The 25,879-nt window shown below is 40.0% G+C and overlaps 1 protein-coding gene and 1 long non-coding RNA gene across 5 annotated transcripts in view; one reads left to right on the top strand and one right to left on the bottom strand.

Moving 5' to 3' along the window:
* Positions 1–861: 861 nt before the first annotated feature.
* Positions 862–19,971, bottom strand: LOC118496945. The gene is made up of 3 exons (XR_004899499.1): positions 19,835–19,971; positions 15,041–15,307; positions 862–1,683 (listed from the first exon to the last, which is right to left on the bottom strand). It is a non-coding gene; the product is annotated as an uncharacterized LOC118496945 (long non-coding RNA).
* Positions 19,823–25,879, top strand: part of KATNAL2 (katanin catalytic subunit A1 like 2) — a 62,978-nt gene continuing 56,921 nt past the window's right edge. For 2 of the 4 annotated variants that reach the window (XM_036010250.1, XM_036010252.1), the window contains exon 1: positions 19,826–19,943. In XM_036010250.1, the coding sequence (XP_035866143.1) occupies positions 19,893–19,943 (51 nt within the window). In that variant the 5' untranslated portion in view covers positions 19,826–19,892. Of the gene's footprint in view, positions 19,944–20,145; positions 20,231–25,879 lie in introns of those variants that run through there. The other 2 variants (XM_028524486.2, XM_036010251.1) reach the window with 2 other exon arrangements.

The following is a 25,879-nucleotide window of genomic DNA, read 5'->3' as shown; positions in this document are numbered from 1 at the left end:
TAAGAAATGTCCAGACCTGTAAGAATTCTTAAGAGTTTATTTCAGCCTCATGGCAACCGTGGAAATCAAAAATCTCAATGGACTGAGAAAATGCTCCGGAGGATGCCCGTTTCTTGTTTTTATACTTTAGAATCAAAGGATAAGACGGAAGGGGAAGGGCGGAAGGGTGTAGCATGAAATCCATTGGTGAGTGATTAGGAAGTCAGGAGAAAGCAAAACAGGGAAATCTCTGGGATTGGATAAAAAGTAAAATGAATACACACTTCTTTTACATAGGAGGGTACAAGACAGCAGTTAACAACACATAACAATAACAATGAGGGTTTCTGAGTCTCCTGCTAAGATGGGAGATTGTGTCCTCAAGGGGTCTGGAGAAAGGAAATTACTCTGACGTTCTAAATATATGTTACTGTAGATGCAAAAAGACTAAATAGGGTCAGTTAAGGTAAAATTGACCTTATCAAAGAAAGATACCGGCCTAGGACAGGACTATCTGCAATGACTCCCCTTTTAGTTAAGTTTAATTTCAGACCATCTTATGTGGTTGCTTTAAGTCTCTGAGTTTGTAAGGCTCACAAGCCAGGCCCCCTCCCCCCAGTTTGTCAGGCTTAGTATGTCACCCCTTTTCCACCCGCATCCTCCATACTAACCTGGCTGATTCTGACTTTGAATGGAGACTGAGTGTCATGGACAGTGGAGCTGAGAAGGCTTAGGGGTGAGGGATGCTGGGGGAGAAGTGAAATAAAAGCCTTCAGAAGGGTGCTGATAAAAAGTCAAGGGGTCAGGGAAATCTAATAACCAGGAAAGCATGAAGTGACAAGGGCAGAGAAGATGGAAGGAAGCTTGAGAGCATCCCTGAGTTACTGATAAAGGCTGAGAGAAGGTGCTGACTCCAGCTGGTCAGAAAATTCGCTGGACCAAGTACAAGGTTCAGATTTCCTTGAAGAGGCGGACGGACTTCTCCCACGAAAGACTTTAAAACACTAAACATATTTTACGAGTCGCTGATTAATATGGTTCCTACCTGCTGCGTCTTCCCACTCCTCACTCCACCGACAATACACTGCTTTCAGGTTCCTCCAGTGCCCACCTCCCCCCACCACCACCAGGTTTTCAGACCTCTGAATGTTGATTTCTGGGCCCAGAATAACTTCCCACTCTTTCCCTTCCCCTCACAAACACCTGCTCATCTTTCAGGTCTCAGTTTAAGTATCACTTCTTCAGAAAGACCTTCCTAAACCCAGATGCTCTGCTTTAATTCAAATCCCTCTCTCTGCTCAAGGGACTGAAACCCAAAGACCCCGCTCATTCGTTGGTTCGTGCTGTCCTGTCACTACCACAAGCAGTAAGCAGAGACGGATTGAATCTTATGGGTGCTTTATTCAGATGGCTGGCGATCTGAGAAGATGGCGGCTTATGTATTCTAACAGACCATCTTAAATTCCATTTGAAACCTACCCTTTTATAAGGAGAAGAAAAGTGTAGGCGAAGGGTTTGGAATTCCTGGGGAAAAGTTAATCAGATAAAAACCCCAGCATTCTGTCATCTGTGTCCTGGGCGGGTGGTCTTCATCTGGAGTACCATGGCTCAGATACCTTCTTGATTACTTGAGGCACAAAGGTAGAACTGTTTATGGTCTCCTGGAGTCGAGGTGTATCATACCTTCAGTTCCTGGAACAATAGCTTTTTACATGCGTTGATTACTAAGCTTATTAGCTACTACCTAAGCTAAAATTTTCCAACTCTTGAATCCCCCATCAGGACCTGAACTTTTCCTTTATAATATTTCTCCATGGTAATTATGTAGGTATCTGTGTGATTATTAGATATATAATTAATATTTTTTAAGTTTTATCTTTTTAAAAAAAGATTTATTTAGTTATTTTTAGGGAGAGGGGAAAGAAGGGGGAAGGAAGGCAAAGAAACATCGGTCAGATGCCTCTCGCATGCCCCCAACCAGGGACCTGGCCTACAAACCAGGCATGTGCCCCAACTGGGGCCTTTAGGTTTACAAGCCAGTACTCAATCCACTGAGCCACACCAGCCAGGGATTAAGTTTTTATCTTAAAAAAGTGACCTTTAGGTTTGCAGGCCAGTACTCTATCCACTGAGCCACACCAGCCAGGGATTAAGTTTTTATCTTAAAAAAGTGACCTTTAGGTTTGCAGGCCAGTACTCAATCCACTGAGCCACACCAGCCAGGGATTAAGTTTTTATCTTAAACAAGTGTTTAACCCACTAGACTGTAATGACTGATAAATGCTGCCAAATGGTTGGTCTCATATTTGTTTGATGAATAAAGCAATGAATGAACAGTATTATCTAGAGTAGACTCTAATTCTGGCTCTACACCCTTAACTTGGTGATCTACCTTGGCTTATACTTGATCTGAGCTTATTCTCCTTAGGCCTTGGTTTACACCTCAGTACAGTTTAACATTATTCAACAGACATTAAGTGAAGGCCACTGTGGGCCAGGAGCTTTGGGGAAATAGATGAATAGAATACAATAAGCCTTTCGGCCAAGGATCTTGCAGGAACCAGCACTAACTAATACAAAACGAGGGGAAGCAAGGCTGCACAGACTTGTTTTTAGGGTTCATTGTACAGTTGGATAGGTTTGACTGCAAAGAGTTCTAGGCTGCCCCAGATTGGCCTGTGCCAGTAATAACTAATGTCCTCCTTGCCGTGGCGATTAGATAGGAACTCTACCTTAAATCCAACAACTACAGGGCACTTCCAGGCTTTGCCAGTTAGATCAAATGTAGGCCCTTGCCCCAAGTAGGCCAATAAATGTGTGGGACATTTATTCACTGATTAGAGTTGAGGAGACTTTCTAGAATGTGGAATGATGTAGCTGTTATGCAATAACGGGTCCAGCCTGAGGACCAACCCATCTCATGGGCAGTAATCGATAACAACAACAACAAAAAAATCAAAATTAACTTCAACACCCATTTTATTTTTGTTTTCTTGAACCAATTCCTTTCCTTTACTCTTAGATCGTTTGAAATGGGTTTTCTATGACTTGCTACCAAAATAATTCTGGATGCTATCTTTTCTCCCCAGGCCAAATTATTAATTTGGCATCTTCTCTAAACTATACTCCTTAATATTGATTCACTCTTTCTTTAAAGGAATGTGTGATGGTAAAGGATAGAAAGAATGCCTCTTTTTTTACTGTCTTGAACAGTTCAGCCCCGGTCTAAGTTTGTAGCATATCCTGCTCATCAGAAAGAAATCTGTACTTATAAGGATCTACTCTCCTGATAATGTGGCATAACCGTTATCTCCCCACCAGTACGGGCTGCACACCAAAGTATCATTCCAGCCACACACAGAACTGTTTCCCCAGGGGAATTCCATTAAGTGCTATTTTCTCTTCTATATCATTTTCAATGATAAAATGTGTTTTATGGATTGAGGTTATAGGCAATTATCTGGTTGGGTCACCACCTTAATCTGCTCCAATTAAAAAAAAGGTACTATAATTAAAGCATCCTCTGATTACAATGGAGTTAAAAGTCTCAGGAGTAGCTTTCTTACTTGTTAGCTGTATAACTTTAGCAAAGTTGCAACCTAACTTTTCTAATCTATAAAGCAGGACTGATTATTCCTTATCTCAGGTTGTTGGAGGGGTAAATGAGATAAGGTCTATGAGTATACTTTGTAAGCTTATAAAGGGATAGATAATATTTTTTATTCTATCTAAATAGCTGTTGAACACACCATAAAAGGTATTAGGAAGCACTCATATAACCCTAGGAATATGTCCTAATATGTTCAGAAGAGTATTCAACCTAGTTGACCATACATGGAATATTGAGTTTAGTTCCAAGCACCTGTCTCATTAATCCTTTCCCTTCCTACCTCTGAACCCATCAGTTTTCCTTGAACTCATCATCTCTCTTTTCCTTTCCACTGATTTTTCTCTCTGCCTGTAACCAAATTCAATCCTCCTAGATAATTTCAAGTCACCTTTCCTCTTTCGCCAAACACACATCTATTTTAATCATATTTCTTCACTCCTTTACACTTTGCTGACAGTGTTTGGCTTAACCTTTAACGAAACTAATATCAAGGAAACTGATAAATTTAACTTTTAAGTTTATGTCCCCAAATTTTTATTCTGAAATTTTCAATGTTTTAAAGAAAAGTTCAAAGTGGCCTCAGGCAGTGTGGCTCAGTTGCTTGGGCCCCCTCCCACAAAGGGAAGGGTCGTCAGTTCAAGTCCTGGTCAGGGCACATGCCAGGGTTGTGGGTTCAGTCCGTGGTTGGGGCATGTACAAGAGGCAACCGACTGATGTTTCCCTCCCTTCTTTCTCCCTCCCTCCCCCTCTCTCTAAAAATAAAAAATAAAATCATTTAAAATAAAAAACGTTGAACACACAATGAACATCTGTATACATTCCAATTAGATTCAATAATTTTTAATATTTAAATAAAATTTTATTATGGCATAATTTACATATAGTGAAATCCTCATATCTTTTTTTTTTTATTATTTTTAGAGAGGGAAGGGAGGGAGATAGAGAAAGAGAAACATCAATGTGCGGTTGCTGGGGGTTATGGCCTGCAACCCAGGAATGTACCCTGGCTGGGAATCGAACCTGGGACACTTTGGTTCCCAGCCCGTGCTCAATCCACTGAGCTACGCCAGCCAGGGAAAATCCTCATATCTTAAGTAAACTCTTCAATTAGTTTTGAAAAATGCTTGTCAAGATGCAGAACACTTCCAATACTCCAGAAAGTTCACTCCTGCTCCTTCCGAGTCAAACCTCCCACCAGAACAACCAATGACCTAATTTTTAATACTACAAAGAATTAAAAAATGAAGGAACATTCTCTTATTATTTTAAAATGCTACTATAACTTTCATGTTAAACCCAGACAAAAATTAGTTTTTCTCTCTAATTTATAAACAGATCTTACCCCAGCAATGCTAGCATACATATTAAGCAACTCAGTAATTTGGTCTAACTCACTGAGAATAACTGAAAAAAAATCTGGATTTAGAAAAACAGAAGCAAATACCTAATATAAAGACTTATCTAGCCAAATCTTAGAAGGCAGTCTTCCAGGTAGTTAAACCAAACATCTGTCCTGAAGGCAGCTGACAATACAAAAGTAAAATCTGTAAACTCAACTATGATTTCTGAAGAATTGATGAGCAAGAGAGGAGTAAATCTAAATCTAGTGCCAAAGAAGATGGAAAGTCTAATAAATACTCCCCATATTTAATATAAGACCCCATAGGGTAAAGACAAACCAGAAGTAAACCAGCACTTCTACAAATTGCAATCAGGTTTTACAGTAATCAGGAAACTTCAAGCCTTAAATACTGAGTGAACAGGTCCTAGAGGGGCACTCCACAGGCACTGGGCAGAGTCAAACAAAAACTCTCTCCAGAGGAAGGTATCATCACTCCCAACCTCACATTATCCTGCAGATAATTTTCCAAATAAAACAACCAGCATGAAGTCAGAAATCAGAAAAATACTGCAAAAAAACATGCTTACACTAGACTTCTGGCCAAGATGGAGGCATAGGTAGACACACTCTGCCTCCTGGCACAACCAAAAGAAAGGCAACAACAACTTAAAAACAAAAAATAACCAGAACTGACAGGAAATCAAACTGTATGGAAGTCCAACAACCAAGGAGTTAAAGAAGAAATATCCATCCAGACCAGTAGGAGGGGCAGAAACAGGCAGCCAGATGGAGAGGACTCTCGTCAAGGCGGCAGCTGGAGGACCTGGCAAGACAGTGGCTAGTGAACTGGGTGATCCCACATTCGTGTGAAAATAAACCGGGAGGAACAACTGGAGAGCAAGACAGACCTCGAAACCCAGGGTCCCAGCGTGGGGAAATAAAGCCTCAAACCTCCTATTGAAAACACCTGTGGGGGTTGAGGCAGCAACAGGAGAAACTCCTAGCCTCACAGGAGAGTTCATTGGAGAGACCCACATGGTCCTAGAATGTACACAAACCCACCCACCCAGGAATCAGCATCAGAAGGACCCAATTTGCTTGTGGGTAATGTGGAAAGCGACTGAAATTGGGCAGAGAGTGGAGCAAGTGACACTGTTCCCTCTCAAACCCCCTCCCCCACATACAGCATCACAACAAAGTGGTTTGCTCCGCCCTGTGAACACCTAAGGCTCCGCCCCTTACTACATAACAGGTGCACTGAAACAAACAAACAAACAAACAAACAAAAGACCCAAAGGAAAGAACAGATCAAAACTCCAGGAAAAATATAACTAAGTGATGAAGAGATAGCCAACCTTTCAGATGCACAGTTCAAAACACTGGTAATCAGTATGCTCACAGAATTGGTTGAATATGGTCTCAAATTAGATGAAAAATGAAGGCTATGCTAAGTGAAATACAGGGAAATGTACAGGGAACCAACAGAGATGGGATGGAAACTGGGACTCATATCAATGATTGGTGTGGACCAGAAGGAAGAAAGAAACATTCAACCAGAAAAGAATGAAGAAACAAGAACTCAAAAAAATGAGGAGAGGCTTAGGAACCTCCAGGACATCTTTAAACGTTCCGACATCCGAATCATAGGAGTACCAGAAGGAGAAGAAGAAGAGCAACAAATTGAAAACTTATTTAAACAACAAAAAAAAGCAAACAAGCAAAATATAACCAAAGACACTGAAATAGAAAACAGAGGCCCTGGCTGGCATAGCTCAGTGGATTGAGCACGGGCTGGGAACCAAAGTGTCCCAGGTTCGATTCCCAGCCAGGGTACATTCCTGGGTTGCAGGCCATAACCCCCAGCAACCGCACATTGATGTTTCCCTCTCTCTCTCTCTCTCTCTCTCTCTCTCTCTCTCTCTCTCTCTCTCCCCCTCCCTTCCCTCTCTAAAATAAATAAATAAATAAAATCTTTTAAAAAATTATAAAAAAAAAAGAAAACAGGCTGACCAGAAGGGAGAGGGGAGGGAATTTCAGGGGAAAAGGGGAAGGGTTCACAGGAACAAGTATAAAGGACACATGGACAAAAACTAGGGGGGGGTGGAAATGGGAGGGAGATGGGGAGGGCTGCTGGGGGGGTTGGCTGGGATGGGAATAAAAGACAGAAAACTGTACTTGAACAACAATTAAATAAAAATAAAAAATAAAAAGATAAAAAAGCAAAGCAAATAAAAAAAGAAAGAAAACTTATTTAAACAAATAATGAAGAGCTTCCCCAATCTGGCAAAGGAAAGAGACTTCCAGGAAGTCCAGGAAGCTCAGAGGGTCCCAAAGAAGTTGGATCCAAGGAGGAACACACCAAGGCACATCATAATTACATTACCCAAGATTAAAGATAAGGAGAGAATCTTAGAAGCAGCATGAGGAAAGGAGACAGTTACCTACAAAGAAATTCTCATAAGACTGTCAGCTGATTTCCCAAAAGCAACCTTGCAGGCAAGGAGGGGCTGGAAAGAAGCATTCCAAGTCCTGAAAGGCAAGGACCTACATCCAAAATTACTCTGTCCAGCAAAGCTTTTGTTTAGAATGGAAAAGCAGATAAAGTGCTTCCCAGATAAGGTCAATTTAAAGGAGTTCATCATCACCAAGCCCTTATTATACAAAATATTAAAGGGATTTATCTAGGAAAAAGAAGATTAAAAATATGAACAGTAAAATGACAGCAAACTCACCGTTATTAACAACCACACCTAAAACAAAAACAAACTAACTAAACAGAACAGGAACAGAACCACAGAAATGGAGATCACACAGAGGGTTATCATCAGGGGAGTGGGAGGAGAAGAGAGGGGGAAAAGGTACAGAGAATAAGTAGCATAAATGGTAGGTAGAAAATACACAGGGGAGGGTAAGAGTAGTATAGGAAATGTAGAAGCCAAAGAACTTATATGTATGACCCATGGACATGAACTAAAGGGGGGGAATGTGGGTGGGAGGGGGCGTACAGGGTGGAGGGGAATAAAGAGGGGAAATGGGACAACTGTAATAGCATAATCAATAAAATATATTTTTAAAAATTAAAATAAACAAAAATTTAAAAAAACACACAAACTAAGCAAACAACAAGAACAGGAACAGAATCATAGGTATGGAGATCATTTGGAGGTTTACCAGCTGGGAGGGGGAAGGGAGAGAATGGGGGAAATGGTGCAGAGATTAAGAAGCATAATTGGTAGGAATAAAACAGACAGACAGATGTTAAGAATGGTTTAGGAAATGGAGAAGCCAAAGAACCTACACATACAGCCCATGGACATGAACTAAGTGGGAGGACTGCTGGACAGAAGGGGGGTACAAGGTGGAGGGGGGCAAAGCAGGAAAAAGTGGGACACCTGTAATAGCATAATCAACAAAATACACTTAAAAATTTTTTTAAAAACATGCTTACATTAAAAAATTTCCAAAAATTTTTGAAAAAATAATCTAATAGAAACTCTAGAATTGAGAAGTTTAAGAACTCAATTGATAAGTTTAATAGCACATTGCACACTATTTAAGCAAGAATTAATAACCAGAACATATGTTAGAAGGCTATTCAGAATGACACATGGAAAAACAAAAAGATGGAAAATATATAAGAAAATATTAGAGACATACATTTGAGAGATAGAAGATAATGTTGAAAAGGTGTAATAAATGTTTAATTGGAGTCTTCACAAAACAGGAAAGAAACAGAATAAGGTAGAAGTAATATGTGAAAGGATAAAGTTCGAGATTTTCCAGACTAATAAAAAGTACCATTGGTAAAGGGTAACAAAACCTTTCCCCATTCTGCATGAGAACTTGAACTTCAGTTAACTTTTTAGCTCTTTTCACCTGGAAACATAATAGATAAAAATGACCTCTGATTAGTAAATTGCCTTTGGAACAGAAATAAAAATGAACTATATAAATATCTGATGAGGATGCCATACTTGGGAACTTTTCTGAGTTAAATTTACCAGTAAAATAAAGCAATTTAAAATATGTATACACCAAATGACATGGCCTAAATGTGTCATGCAGAACTACAATGAGAAATGAAATTGACAAATATAGGGGAGCATTTTACCACACTTATCTCAGTAATTGATATAAAAGGCAAACAAAAAATAAAGATCCGTACAGAGTTTTAGAACGACATAATTAACAAACTTGACCCAATGAATGTAAATAATGTGCAGAAAATGTGTTATTTCAGGCACATGTGGAACATTTACAAAAAATTGAAAATACACTGACAACAGCACAAGTCTCAACAAATTTTAAGATTGTGATGAAATACACATAACAAAATCATCTTATCATTACCATCTTTGCCATCTTAATTATTTTTTTTATTCTCACCCAAGGACATGCTTATTGATTTTAGAGAGAGGGAAAAGGAGGAGAGAGAGAGGAAGAGAAACAATCACATGAGAGAGAAACATTGAGAGTCCGTTGCCTCTCGCACCTGCCCCAGGTGGGGACCAAATCCACAACCTATGCATCTGCCCTGACTGGGAATGGAAATTGAACCAACCGCCTTTCAGTTTACAGGACGATGCTCCAACCAACTGATCCACACTGGTCAGGGCCCACCCTACTTATTTTTAACTGTATAGTTCAGTGGCATTAAGTATAATCACATTGTTGCAGATCCATCACAACTGAAATTTTAGTCATTAATCAATAATATCCTGTTCTTTCCCTTTCCCAGGCCCTGGCAACCATGCATTTGACTACGTACCTCATATAGTTCATTACCCTAGTAAAGGTTCATTTCCATTAGCATAATGTCTTCAAAGTTCATTCATGTTGTAGAATGTGATGGAATTCTCTTCCTTTTTAAGGCTGAATAGTATTCCATTGTATGTACATAGCATACTTGTTATTCATTTATCTGTCATTGAACATTGAAATGATGTATTAATTAGTTTGGACTACTACAATAACAGACTGAGTGGCTTAAACAACAGATACTTATTTCTTGCAGTTCTGGAGGTTGGGGAGTCCAAGATCAAGATGCCAGCAGATTTGGTATCTGCTGGGGGCCTGCTTCCTCATTTGCAGAAGGCCACTTTCTTGTATCTTAACATGGTGAAGAAAGGGAGCTCTCGTCTCATCTTCTTAAAAGGACATTAATGCCGTGACAGGGCTTCTACCCTCATGACCTCAGCTAAACACAATTACATCCCAAATACCCCATCTCCAAATGCCATCACACTGGATATTTAGGGCTTCAACGTTCAAGTCTGGAAGGGGCACAGACAGTCAGTCCATAGCAGGTTGCTTCCCACTTTTAGCTACTGTGAATAATGCTACCATGGACACAGGTGTACAGATATCTCTTCAAGACACTGCTTTCAATTCTTTGGGATATATATCCAGAAATGGAATTGTTGGATCATATGATGATTCTGTTTTTAATTTTTTGAGGAACTGCCATAGTGTTTTCCAAAGTGACTGCATTGTTTCACAGTCCCACTAGCAGTGCACAAGGCTTTCAATTACTTCACATCCTCATCAACACTCAGTATTTTCTGGTTTTAATTGTAGCTGTCCTGTTTGGGTGCTAGGTGATATCTCATGGTTTTGATTTGCATTTCCTTAATGACTAGGGATGCTGAACATCTTTTCATGTGGTTATTTGGATTTGTATATATTCTTTAGAAAAATCTCTATTTAAATCTTCTACCCAATTTCTAATCAGTTGTTTGTTGTTTTTTTGTTGAGTTTCAACAAATTTTAAAGGGCTGAAATTGTATCAACTATATTCTGTGCACAATTAAGCTAAAAATCAATAATAAGTAACTTTTTAAAAATCACCATATTTTGGAGAATTAAGAACTGCCCTTCTAGCACTGGCTTCTGTGGCTTGGTGGATTGAGTGCCAGCCTGAAAACCATAGGGCTGCCCATTCGATTCCCAGTCAGGGCACATGCCTGGGTTGTGAGCCAGGTCCCCAGTAGGAGGCGCATGAGAGGCAACCACACATCGATGTTTCTTTCCCTCTCTTCCTCCCTTCCCTTCTCTTAAAATAAATACATAAAATCGTTTTTTAATTTAAAAATTATATTTTTAATGACAGAAAAGGAATGGATATTAGATTTTAAAAAGAAACTTCAACTTTTGAACAATTGTAAACGTAAAATTTCTTGTTAATTGTATCCAAAGAATTTGAAGACATTGTCATTAAAATGTCTTAATTAAGAAGTATAGCTGTTTCAAACATCTGTAGAAGTGCTCTCAAGCTTTTCACTAAAACTTTTGACATGTTGTATTTGGAAGTTTTATACAGATTTAATAGTTTTTATTTATCTTAGTACTTTAGTGTCCCATTTTTTTCTTATAATTTATGGTGAGCTTTTCCAACAAGCTGCAGAGCTGTTTGTAAATCCCCTCCAGTTTATTAACATGCCACAAACATTTTATCATTTTCTTCATGTGTTATGACCTGAAAAAGGTTAAGAAACACTAACCCAGAGAAACCCTCATTCATGTACACGTGCATTACAAGTTATGTATGGGGATATTTATTACATCATTGTTTGGACAACTTATGTTGTCCATCAAGAAGAGAGTGGATATATGCATTGTGGTATGTGCCTGCAAAAGAATGCTATGTATAGAATAAGAAAAAAACGAATAAGCTAGAGCTATGTATAAAAACATGGACAAATCCCCAAATCAATGTTATCTGAAAAAAATCAAGTTGAAAAAATGTATACACCCTTTGTATAAATTTTTCAAAACTCTAAAATAATGCTGTACCTTTATGGGTATATATGTATGTGATGGAAGTTCAAAAACACCTGTGAATGATGAATATGAAAAGCAGAACAGGGCTACCTCTGAGGAGAAAGAAGTGGGACCTGTGGGCTATTCTGGAGGACCTGACTATATTTATATGTTTATAAAGTTTCCTTTCTTCAAAAAAAATCTGATGCAAACATGGCAAGATGCTGCGTTATGACAGCATCAGAAATTGGCTATACCAATTTATTATTCTCTGTATTTGTGTGTTTGAAAGATTTCATAATAAAACACCAAATACATCCTAAATATGATCATTCTTCTCTACTTCATCGCTACTGCCATCATTGTGCTGGCTGACTGCAGTAGTCTCTAGCTTTATTTTCTTGCTTTCTATCTTGTTCCACTGCAACTATTCTCTATGAAACAGTCAGAATGATATCTTATAAATATAAATTTGACCTCACCACCCACCCACTCAAAACCTTTCAATGGGTTTACATCATTCTAAAAATAAAAATCAGCCCTGGCTGGTATGGCTCAGTGGAGTGAGCACCAGCCTGTGAACCAAAGGGTCACTGGTTTAATTCCCAGTCAGGGCACATGCCTGGGTTGTGGACCAAGTCCCCAGTAGGGGGCGCCTGAGAGGCAACCACACATTGATGTTTCTCTCCCTCTCTTTCTCCCTCCCTTCCCCTCTCTCTAAAAATAAATAAATAAAATCTTTAAAAATATCAAAATCAAAATCAAATTCCTTATCACAGTCCACAGGCCCTTGTTTTATTGCCCATATTTAGCCCTTCTTCTTCCCCACACCATCATTACTTATCTCCTCATACTGATTGCTTTCCTTTGGAATTTCTCACTGCCTCAAATTATATTACTTTATGGTATATGAGAAGTTACTCCTGCAGTCCCCAGCCCTCACTAGAATATAAGTCCCAAGGAAGCAGGACCTGTTCTCTACTATGTCCCCACTGCCAAGAACATTGTTTGACTCACATTAAATATGAAATAAATATTTTCTGAATGAATAAGTGAATAATTTCATTTTCGTTCAAAAGGGCTGGTGTGGCTCAGTGGACTGAGCACCTGCCTGAGAAACGAAAGGTTGCCAGTTCCATTCCCCGGCCAGGGCACAAGCCTGGGTGCTGGCCAGGTCCTGGTTGGGGGCGTATGAGAGGCAACTGGTTACCGGTGGATGTTTCTCTTACACATCAATGCTTCTCTTATTCTTTTCCTCCCTCTCTGCCCCTCTCTCTCTCTAAAAAAAAAAACAAAAACAAAAACAAAACAAAACAAAAAGGGAGGAATAACATTTCAGTGGTTAAAAAAATGGTGTAATAAAATATATGGAGGTTGAAAATTCACAGTACTCTATCAACAATAACAATAGCTAAGACACACTTAAGTGCTCTTTACGTCCAGGCGTCTCTAAGCACTGCAACCATATACTTTTGGGGGCGGTGTGTCTGCCCTGCTCTGCTCGGAGTCCCCACAATCCTATTTGTGTCATGGGAGCCTCCTCCCTAGACGTAACTGATTGGATTTGGTTGGAATGCTGGCTGAGGAAAGCACATCTGTTAGCCAGGGGGAAGCAGTTAGATTCTGTGTTTTGAGAATTCGTGCTGCAAGATGGGCAGGCCAAGGAAGTTTGAAGATGAGTCACGTTAAAGGCAGGCCGTTTTTGAGTGAAGGGGCAGCTGCAGAGGTCCTTGAAGCTGCTGCACGGGCACTGTCCTGCCTGAACCTTGCTGTTCAATGTTTCCTTGGCTGAATGACACAAGCTACCAACTATCTTTGAAGGATATAAAATCCACTTCCTTCAGTTTTAAATTAATATGGATAGATTTCTGTTTTGTTGACTATTCATTCTCCTAAAATAAAAAAAAAGCAAACAATCCCCTCATCAAGGAAACCTAAGATAGTCTTTCCCATGCAACAATGTGAGATGTGTCACTGTTTCCATTTTACAGGTGAGAAGACAAGGCCTAATTAGGCCCAATACCTTTCCTAAAGTCACAGAGCAGTCACGATTCCAGTCCTGGCCTGGCTAACTCTTAAAGGGGCTCTGAACTGCTATGTGTGGCTGCAAGGAAGGGCAGTAAGAGGACTGTTGGGGAGATGAAGTTAGGAAGGCAGTGCAAACATTTTGATACCATTTCTGGTGAATTAGAAACTGACACTGAAAACAGTGATGGGGCAAAAACCAGATTTCACTTGTTTTTGGATCAACTCCAAAGAAGGCTATTCTTACGTATCAACAATTGTTGGCAGAGAGAGATTTATACCAAGACGGAATGTCTGTATGATTAAAACTCTTTCTCTTCCCATTGAGATTTAAACTTTTTCCAGTGACGGAGTTGGCAGTTGTTAAAGAATGACAAGATACATTTTTTAGGAACATAGAAAGGGGGGTTTTACAATATATATTTAGAGATGACTTATCGTTGACTGCCCTGGGGTTTGCAGTAAGGCAGGCACATTCCTGGTCATTCTCAAAAACTCCCCCTCACTCTTGCATGCCTCGAACAGCTCTGCGAAAGATGGTTGACAATTTTGTTTTAAAGGTTTTATTTATTTATTTTTAGAGAGAGGGGCAGGGAGGGAGAAAGACAGGGAGAGAAGCATCAACGTGTGGCAGATACACCAGTCAGGTGCCTCTTGAATGCCCCCAGCTGGGGACCTGGCCCACAAGCCAGGCATGTGCCCTGACTGGGAATGGAAACGGTGACCTTTTCACTGGCAGGCCAGCACTCAATATACTAAACCACAGTGGTCAGGGTGAAGGTGGTTGACATTTAAGTAACGTTGTGAATACAGCATTCCAGAAGGTTTACTTAGGGAGGAGCTATCAGAGAGAAAGGGATAAGGACTAGTGGATTAATGTATAATTTGAAGAGAGTAATCAGTAAACAAAAAGTTTATGACTAAAAAACACTTAGAATTCACTGTCTAAAACATCCTTGCTGTAGGAGAAAAAAAAAGTGGAATAACTTGTTCTCTCCAAGTTTGGGCTCTGTTTTTCAATACCTTGGAAAATAATGTGCCTTGAGAAACAGTGGTAAGCTTGGAAGCATCATTAGTGTTCACGGCAGATGCAGTTTCAGTACTTTGCTAATGATTTAAACGATGATCTAAAACTCAAGCATTAAGAAATTATAATGTGTTTTACGAAAAGAGGGCGAATAAAAATTCTTAGAGGGGAGATTTTGCTTTCTCTGTAGGAATTAATAAGGGTTTTTTTTTTTTTTTTGGAATGAATAGTTTGGCAAACAATAAGTTGATACAGTTTAAAAATCCATTCTGGAAGCACCAAGCCTGCCTTTGCTCACCTCATGCCTTCAGTCCCTGGAGTCCCCACAGCACCAGCAAAGGGGCCACTTCGTGAATGTGAGATGAACACCAGCCAGGTGTATGATGGGAGGCTCATGAAACAGACAACAGGAACTGCAAGGTGTGTGGTGGGAAGCTCATGAAACGGACAACAGGAACTGCCAGATGTCAAACGTCGCAGTCCATCACAGAGATGCAGAGCGGTACAGCTGGAACAGCTGTACGTCCACGGCAGTGAGATCCACTTCGCAATCTTGTCTGACATGCTGAAAAACACACCCATGTTAAAGAGCATGGAAAAGAAAAAACAAGGCTCAGGGGCTGGTTAGGAAGAGCTGCTAATCTGAAAACCCAAGTGGCCTTGAGAGGAAGAGGACTTGGAGATACCTTCCAGAGTAAAGATAAATTTACCTGTTTAGTGGAATTTTGCCTCCACGATGATGATGATGATAATGATGATGATGATGATGATGATGTTATCTGGTTTGGGGGTGGGCATGTATGCTTATGTATATGTCCTAGTTTTCTTTTGACATCTTTCTCTTTAGCTGGGGGAGGGAGGGAGAAAGAGAGGGAAACAAACATCGATGTGGGAGAGATACATTGATCGGTTGCCTCTTGCATGCCCCCAGCTGGAGATGTGGACTACAACCCAGGCATGTGCCCTGCCTGGGAATTGAACCAGCGACCTCTTGGTTCATAGGCTGGCACTCAACCACTGAGCCACACCAGCCAGGACTCTTTTTTTAAAAAAGATTTTACTACCCCTGGCTGGCATAGCTCAGTGGATTGAGCACGGGCTGCGAACCAAAGTGTCGCAGGTTCGATTCCCAGTCAGGGCACATGCCTGGGTTGCAGGCCACAGCCCCCAGCAACCGCACATTGATGTTTCCTCTCTCTCTCTCTTTCTCCCTCCCTTCCCTCTCTAAAAGATAAATAAATAAAATCTAAAAAAAAAAGATTTTACTTACTTTTACAGAGAGGGGAAGGGAGAGGGAAAGAGAGGGAGAGAAACATCAATGCATGAGAGATACATTGACCCGTGGCCTCTCACACATCCCCAGCTGGGGACCTGGCTGGCAACCCAGGCATGTGCTCTGACTGCAAATTGACCCAGTGACCTTTCCATTCACAGGCCCTCACTCAGTCCTCTGAGCAACACCAGCCAGGGCTTGACATGTTTCTCTTAAGATCAAAGGGTATGTCAAACTAAATAAGCATGGTGGGCTTTTTTTATCATTATTAAAAAGTGGTTTTAATTTAGGGGCAGTTTTACTCCTTGTGGGACATTTAGCATTTGGCAATGTCTGGAGTCATTTTTGGTTGTCACAATTTGGTTATTTTCTGGTAGCTAGTGGAGAGGGCAGGGATGCCACTAAATATCCTAGAATGCAGTTTCCCTACAACAGAGAATTATCTAGCCTAAAATGTCAATAGCGCCAGGTTTGAGGAACCCTGCCCTAGCCCCTTCTGCTGGCAGAGAATTTCAGTGAGAAAAATAGAGTTCCTTTCTTAAATGAAAAGCTCATGCTTTTGCTTTTGTTTTTTTTCTTTTTAAAGTGTTGGCTTTAATTAAGACTAATTTTAAGACCAGGTGAGATGAAATTGGGAGGGACATACACGTGAAGACAAGGAATTTAGATGTTCTGGGCCACAACACAGGGTTCTGCAGGTAGTAGTGTGATAAGATCTCTCTTCTAGAAAACTAACTCTAGGAGTAACTCAGTGGTCAGGTGATCCCTAAAGATCTCATCTGAGAGTCTCCTGTCTCAGTCCTCATTGTCCCCATCCTATTATTTCTCATCCAGGTGACTTCCGTAGCCTCTTTCTGACCTCCTAACTCCTAGCCGTCGCCCTCTTAAAGTCACCTTAATTTCTGAAGAGTATTTTCACTGGATATAGAATTCTAAGTTGATGATATTTTTTTCTTTTAGCACTTTAAAAACGTAGTTCCATAATCATTTGTACTCTCAGGCTGTTTCCATGCCTTGGCTATTACAAATAATGCAGCTTTGAAAGTGGGGGTGCAGATTCCTCTTTGAAACAATGATTTTTCTTCTTTCTGATATATTTCCAGAAATGGAATTGCAGAATGATATGGTAGTTCTATTTTTACCTTATTTCAAGAAAATTCCACGGTGGCTGCACTAATCTTCATGCTTACCAATAGTTACACAAGGGTTCCCTCATCCACACTTGTTTTCTCTTGTCTTCTCAGTAATAGCCATCCCAACAGGTGTGAGGTGACATCTTGTGGTTTTGATTCACATTTACCTTATGATTAGTGATGCTGAGTAGCTTTTCATGTACTTCTTGGCCATTCGTATGCCTTCCCTGGAAAAATGTCTATTCAAGTCCTCTGCCCATTTTAAAATTGGATTTAACACATAGGAATTCCTTCAATATTTTGGATACTAGCCCTTTATCAGAAAGATGGTTTGCAAATATTTTCTTCCATTCTGTAAGTTGTCTTTTCATTTCGTTGATCATTTCTTTTTTTGTGCAGAAGCTTTTTCATTGGACGTAGTTCCACTTACTGGTTTTTAGCTTTTGTTGCTTCTGTTTTTGGTGCCATATTAAAAAAAAATCATTGTCAAGACTATTGAGCTTTTTCCCTATGTTTTCTTCTATGAATTTTTCAGTTTCAGGTCTTACATTTAAGTCCTTAATCCATTTCAAGTTAATTTTTGTGAGTGATCCTGGCTGGTATAGCTCAATGGATTGAGCTCGGGCTGTGAATCAAAGTGTCGCAGGTTCGATTCCCAGTCAGGGCACATGCCTGGGTTGCAGGCCACGGCCCACAGCAACCACACATTAATGTTTCTCTCTCTCTCTCTTTCTCCCTCCCTTCCCTCTCTAAAAATAAATAAATAAAAAATCTTTAAAAACATTTTTGTGAGTAATGTAAGAGAGGGGTCCAATCTCATTCTTCTGCATGTGAATAACCAGTTTTCCAACAACACATTAAAGACAGTATTCTTGGCTCCCCTGTCAAATATTAGTTGACCAAAAATTGTTCCTTAATGTGAGTCTTGGTTAGAAAAGTTTGAACGTCAGCGGTCATGTGAAGGACAGTCTTCAGAAAAAAATTATATTAAATTTGCAAATAAGGCAAAACAGAGTACACAACATGTCCTTTCACTGTTATGCGTGAGCAACGGTTAAGGGGACTAGAGCTATGCAGTAGGACTCTCTCTGATGATAGAGATGTTCTGTAGCTGTGTTCTCCAGTGTATCAGCCACTAGCTACAGGAGACAATTGAATACTTGAAATATGGCTAGTCTGACTGAGGACCTGGGTTTTTACCTTAATTTAATTTAATTCATTAAAATTAAATGTAAATGGCCAAAAGTAGAGAAATGTATCTATGTCCATCACAAAAGAAAATTTCACAAGTATGGTTTGATTGCCCCGTAGAATTTTAACCAGTTTTGTATCTAACCTAGCAATTTTATTTTAACATTGTTTCCTTAAAATGCCTATAAATACCCGGTTCCTCAAAAATGTTCTTGAAACCAGCTTTGCCATCTCACTGGCTCCCTTAGTGAGTTAGGTAAAATCATCAACATATATCCATTCATATCAGTCATGTTTTTAACTTTCTGAAAATCACATTAGCAATAGAATGAGTCTGTTTTTACAACTGTAAACTGGGAGTATTAATAGCTTCTTCATGGGGTGTTAGGATTACGTTAGATAATCACATAAATCACATAGTACATTATCTGGTGCTATAGGTGTTTAATAAATTATAGCTATTATTACTAATAAGAGAATGGTCAACATTTCAAATGGTGCTAAGTTTAAATAAGATAAAGAGTGAAAAAAATCTATAATTGGATTCCCTAATTAGGAAGTTATCGGTGACTTTAGCAAGAACAGCTTCAAAGGAGTACGGGCAGAATAAGGAATGGGAAGTGAGTGAAGGCAGGAGAGCTAGTCCTTTTGGAAAGCTTGAAGTGAGTGGGAGAGAGGAGATTCAACTCAACAATTATGAGAGCTTTTTTTTTTAGATTGAGAAGACCTGAATATTTTTGTATACTGAGGGGAAAGAATGGGCAATGAAGGCTGAAGATAATGAAGAAGGAATGGTTTAGGGTAGGATACACAGCAAGAGAGGCAGAAGGGAAAGCCATTGAAGACAGAGTGGTTAATATATGAGGAAAATGGAGCAGAGAAAAATGTAAAGTCCATACTTGCCCACTTCTAATGAGAGTAGGTCTGATGTAGAAGGAATTGGAGGAGAAGGGAAGATTTGATGCACAGTCTGCATCCCAGAATACTCCTAACAACAACAACAACAACAACAACAAGTCCACAGCATTTTTCAGCCTAAATGGACCACGTATAGGCAATTTCAAAGTAAAGCAGGAACCTCAAACCTTTACCATAATGGGGCAGGAAAGGGAGGCCTAGAGAAGAGATGTCAAAAGTACAGTCTTGGGAATATAAGCATTGGATTATTAAGGCCTCAACAACTGCCGAAATCAATAACAAATTCTATGGCACATAAACCGGAATTAATTTGCATTTTAGAGATAGAATTAAGAGAACCTAAACAATTGCAACCCCCCCCCCAAGTCCTGCCAATCATCCCCCCTAGGTCTCTTGATTGGTCAGTGTCGTGCAAACGCTCTGGATTAGACATGCTAATTTTAATATTGATCGGCAGGACAAAGAATCCATCTGTGCCCAAGGATTGGCTAATTTGTCCAGGCTCTGGCCAATCCTGAAGGGGGCGGGCTAGTTAAGCGTCAAGTTTCCCCGAGCTGCCTTTCTTGGGCGTACTTACCGGTCGATCAGCAAGTGGCTTCTCTTCTCCCTTCTCTCCGGCCCTAACACAGTGTCTGATGGAGCTTTCTTACCAGACCCTAAAAGTCACGCACCAGGCACGGGAAGCGGTAAGGAAAGCACATTAAAAAAATAACTCTCATCAGGAACTCCTCTCCCCTTGTTGCTGCTGGCCGATGTGTGTCCTCGGTTGCTATGGTGACAGAGTCCACCGCCAGAGTGGCGCAAGCGCAAGGCGGCCTCTAGGTCTCATTGGTAAAGTCCGGGGGCCGGGCTTGCGGTTATCACAAGGTGCTGCTGAGTCTGGGACAGAGGCAGGTTTGGGAGTGCCAACGGGTTTGATGAAAGACAAGGCACAGTTGGTTTGTGACTGACGAAATGGGGTGTCGCGGGGGAGGTCATGTAGACAAGCTGAATCTTGATAGGTGAGTGGGTTTGGGGAGTGGTCAAAATGCAGGTTGTTGAAAGGCTGGACAGTGTGACTTACGAGTTGGGGTACTGGGTTCTGGTGCTGATTCGCCACTACCAAGTCCGAGGGACTTTAGGAATTCCCCTTTCGGGCTTCAGTTCCCCCATTTGAAAGTAAGGTAATTGGACTGTACTCTTTTTCACACGAAGATTGTATGAAGTTCACAACATGTACAGTGGTTTCCTTTTGTCTGTATCATCTGCTAACTAGCCAGCAATACTTGTTACAGCAACGAATGTGAACTGAGGACATACGCTATGCCAGGCACTGGAGAAGAAAATCAATGCTTGCGGGGGGGGGGGGGGCGCGGGGGTAGGTAAGGATAGAGTAAATTAAATTAAAGTAAAAAATATTTCTGCTATCTGGGCCCCACCTCCAGAGATTCTGATTTACTGGTTTGGGATGGAACCTGTGCATTGATTGTGGTTTTTGTTTTTGAAAGCTCAGCAGGTGATTACAACGTGTAGCCAGTGTTATAAACCACTGGTCTAGTGTTTCCCAGCTAGAAAACACACAAAAACCTAAAACTAATAATACAAAAAATATCACATTCCGTTTGATCTCACATCCTTCTCCTCCCCAGCAACAATAACAACCTCTCTCTCTTCAACCTCAGGAGAGGGTTGGCTATGTTTTCTGCCGCTACTTCCTCAGTTTTGGATTGTACTTAAGCCCATTCTAACTGAGCATCAGAACCTCTTAGGCTGGCTCCCTGGACCTCACTCGGACTTACTGAATCAGAAACACTTTGGGACGGGGTCTTGAAAGTTGCACTGTAAACACACAGCCCAGGTTTGAAAACCACTTCCCTAAATGGTCTCATGCATTTTCATGACTTTCAATGCTATCTATATGCCAAGAATTCCCCAAACTGACTCTAGGATGGACTTAGTTGCTGAGCCCCAAACCCATGTGCTGTCCCAGATGGGATACAGAGGATACAGAGAGGACAGTGAATCAGTTGATTACCTGGCAAATCTAGTAGGATATCTCAAGTATCTGCATCTTAATTTGTTCAATACCTAACTTAAAGATTTAATTTATTTTTTTGAAGATTTTATTTATTTATTTTCAGAGAGAGGGTAAGGAAGAGAGAAAGTTAGGGAGAGAAACATCGATGTGCAAGAGAAACAGTTGGTTGCCTCTCACATGCCCCCAACTGGGGACCTGGCCCGTAAATGAGACACGTGCCCTGACTGGGAATCAAACCAGCAACCTTTTGTTTCTCAGGCTGGCACTCAGTCTACTGAGCCACACCAGCAAGGGCCGTACTTGCTGTCTTTTAACTTTTAACCTTCCTGTCTAAAACTTATACCTTTCCTTTTCATTATTCCTCCATCTGAGAGTGTGAAACCACCATCCACCTAATTGCTCAAATCAGAATTCAGACTTAGTTTTTTATATACTTGATGCCACTTCCTTCCTAAACTTTCTGAAGGAACTGTGAAACTCCTCTCCCTATGGTGAAGCTCACGAGAGGCTTCCCAGTTCCATTAATTTTTTTCTTATACACATCCTTTCTGGCCTTACCCTATGTATCGCTTCTCTCTGGCTTTTCCTGAATCGTATTCTTTTATAATAAACTTATGACCTAGTAAGTAAACAAAACACATCTTGCTGCTGGTGTTCTCACATATCCATAAATGGAAGTATCAACACTGATTTTTGTTTTTAGAGAGAGGGGAAGGTAAGGAGAAAGAGAGGGAGAGAATCATCAATCGGTTACCTGGCCCACACAACCCAGCCACATGCCCTCACCAGGAACTGAACTGGTGACTTTTCAGTTCACAGGCCAGTGTTCCACCCACTGAGCCACACCAGCCAGGGCTCAACACTTAATTATCCTTATGCAATGCCTTCTCTCTTGGTTTTCATACTACAGTCTCCTAGTGTTCTACTTTACTTTTTGGCCTATTTGATGAGCCTCCCTTTCTCTGCTCCTTAAGTTCTTGTTCTGTAGGACCTCAATTTGCCTTTTTTGGTCAGCCTGCTTCCCAAACTTGATAAAGTGCCCCTGCTTTATGCCATGTGTAGAGATCACCACACCACCTTCATCTTCGGAAATCATGATGGGCTTTTTCCTTTTTGGTTCCCACCCCCACCCAAGTAGACTGGCAACTTTTATTTCTGACTGGGAAACTGATCGTGCTTTAACAGCGCTTCTCAGTCTTTTATGCGCATACTAAACACTGGGATGTTCTGAAAATTCAGATTCTGATCCAGTAGTTCCGGGGAGGTGGCGGGCAGAGGAGGGATGTGTATCATAAGCTCCTGTGGAATACAGATGCTACTGCTGATCTTTGCATAGCCAAGATCTGGGAATGGGGAATTCTCTCCTATTCCACCTTAAATTTAGTGTTTAATTAAAATAAGAGTATATTCAATCTGAAAAACCCCCGCTACTTTCTTTTTTCCAACTTGCATGTAAAATGCTCTAGAATGTGCTAAGGGCAACGAAGCTCCGAGGAACAATTGCTTCAATGTTTTCAATTTGACCACACAATTAAAACAAACAGTAATTGGTATCAATGCATAGGAATGGTATTGGGAAAGTCATAATTGATCCACACTTTCATGTGTACACACATTTAATCCTGAAACAAAGTTACTTGCATTTATGCTCATGTATCATTATACATACTTTTCAAAACTTGTGACTGCCTATGTGAAATTTTTATATTTAAAAATACCTATTATAAGTGTTAGTTAATTAATTAAGTGGTTGACTAGGTTTTTAAATGAGTGTCATTAAATGTCTTAGCTTTTATTAATTGCATGGACCCCTACAAAACAACTGAGTAATTGAAAATTTAATTACATCAATGTTTTTCTTCAAATAACTAAGGCTTATTAAACTTTAAATGTTCAAACATTTAAGCATCTATTGAAATACCAATAGCTATAAACAATGTGCAGTTCTAAATACTAATTAAACAAATTCTAAATCACCATAAACCTAAGCTGAATTTTAAGTAACTCATGTTTTAAGTGCTGTGCTCCTCCGTCAGGAAGATTAACCACTTCGGGGCTGACCACGGCTGCAGGCCTGTGGATATCTTTTAAAATGCTGGGGCTGCTCTTGAACCACATTCTTCCTGCACTTGGACAAGACAGGTAGATGGATCGGAAAACCTGGGACCCTCTGCTAACGTCACATTGCTACTCTTGGAGAGTTGTTCCTTCTTTAACCACTCACTGAGAATATATAGAAATGAATTTGTATATTTGATGTTTTGGGTTAGAAACAGTCTTTATTTTGAAAAAATAACATTAGGTTTTATTTTTAAATACAAAAAAGTATGTATCTCACCACCCAGATAAATCTTGAAAACATTTGTTAAAGATTTTATTTATTTACTTTTAGAGAGGGGGGAAGGGAGGGAAATAGAGAGGGACAGAAATATCAATGTGTGATAGATACATTGATCGATGATCTGTTACCTCTCACACCCCAAGCCGGGGACCTGGCTTGCAACCCAGGCATGTGCCCTGACTGGGAAATGAACCAACAACCTTCCAGTTCATAGGCCAGCTCTCAGTCCACTGAGCCACATCAGCCAAGGTGAAAACATTTTAAGAAGTTGATATAGCCTAGGCTGGTGTGGCTTAGTGGATTGAGTGCTGGCCTGCATTCCAAAAGGTTGCAGGTTCGATTCCCAGTCAGGGCACATGCCTGGAATGGGGCAGGTCCCCCGTTGGGGGTATGCAAGAGCCAACTGGTCGATCTTTCCCTCCCTTCCCATCTCTCTAAAAATAAATAAATAAAATCTTTAAAAAAGATGAAAAATTGATATAGCCTTCTGCTTTCAAATGTGATAGAGTAGCTGGTACCAGACTAGTAATCCTGCCATATGCAGCTAGAAAACTGGACTACACACACACACACACACACACACACAAGTAACCAGTCTGTTTTCAGACAATGTGATCACGAGAGAGGGCCTGGAAGCAGTTACTGGGTTCTGGCACAGGAGGGAGTATGTAAGCAGAGTACAGCAGATGGGACAGAGTTGAGTTTGGAAGACTCAGGTGGTTAGAATTGGGAGTGAAGAAGACCAGAGAGAAGGAAATTTGCAAACGAATTGCTCCTGTGCATATATACAGAAACTTAGGGAAAGACCAATTTCTATAGGCTCAACAGTTACTCGTGCTCACATAACATGGGGAGACATTGAATTCCAAACAACCTGAGTGGAAAAATCTTGTGGGACAAGATTTAGAAATTTTGGGAAGGCTATGCATCAAGAGTAAGCTATGCCAGCCCTAGAATAAAGGTTACTTTAGTTATATCTTTCCTAACAAAGCTTAAAAATAAGCCTTGATAGGATCAGACTTACCTACAAATAACGAAACTATCTGCTAAAGTAAAACTCAACACACTTAAAAAGAAGACAGTGAAATCCAGACTTTTTCACAAAGACTAGAATTCAATAAAAAAAATCACTATCGGTCACAAGAAACAAGAAAATATGACAGAACCAGCACAAAAATCAGCCAATGGATTCAAGTTCATTTCAGTGGGACTATTGAGACTTTAAACTTTCTTCTTGGTGTCCATTTGGTATAGAGTTTTCTTGGAACTTATCCATCTCATCTAAAATTTCAAATTTATGGGCATAATTTTAATAATATCCTATTATTTTATACAAATATGTACACAATCTGTAACCATCTACTATTTTTATTATTGACATTGTTTGTGCCTTCTCTCTCTTTTTTATTCATCAGTCTTGCCAACGGCTTATCAATTTTCTTAGTCCTTTCAAAGAACCAACTTTTACTTTGTTGACCCTGTCTATTGCAAGTTTGATTTCTATTTCATGTTTACATTCTTCTTTTTTAAATTGACTCTACAGAAAGGGGAAGGGAGGGAGAAAGAGGAGAGAAACATCGATCGATGTGAGAGAAAAACATCAATTGGTGCCTCTTGCACGTGCACGACTGGGAATGGAAGCCACAACCCAGGCACGTGGCCTGACCAGGAGTTTCACTGGTGTTTTTTCTGTTTGAAGGGTGACACTGGACCTATTGAGCCACACCAGCCAGGGTTTACATTCTTAAAATTATTATTTCCATCCTTCTGCTTTCTTTGGGTTTATTTTATTATTCTTTTTCTAATTTCTTAAGATGGTTGCTTAACTCATTAATAGCTTACCTTTTTTTCACTTTTAACAAATGCATTTAAGAATTTAAATTTCCTTCCAATCACTACTTTGCCTGATTCTCATGTTTTAATATGTACCATTTCCATTCAATTCCAAATATTTTCTAATTTCTACTGGGATTTTTCTCCGACACGTAAGGATTTAGAAATGTATTGCTTGTACATAGGAAGCCTAATGTCATCTTTTTGACACTGTCTTCTAGTTTAATTACATAGTGTTCATAGAATAATATTCTAAGTGATTTTAGTCCTCTGACATTTGTTGAGAATTGTTTTATGGCTCAGTGTATGGATAAGTTTATTAATTGTGCTGTTCAAATCTTTTATATCTCACATATTTTTCTTGTTCTATCAATTCCTGAGGAAGGCATATACAATTCTCTCACTGTGATTGTACTCTTTGTCTCTTTCTC

The sequence above is a fragment of the Phyllostomus discolor genome, chromosome 9 (genome assembly GCF_004126475.2).
Source record: "Phyllostomus discolor isolate MPI-MPIP mPhyDis1 chromosome 9, mPhyDis1.pri.v3, whole genome shotgun sequence".
In the NCBI taxonomy this organism is placed as follows: Eukaryota; Metazoa; Chordata; class Mammalia; order Chiroptera; family Phyllostomidae; genus Phyllostomus; species Phyllostomus discolor.
Note: the sequence above shows the minus strand (reverse complement) of the source record. Positions and strands in the feature narration are given on the sequence as shown.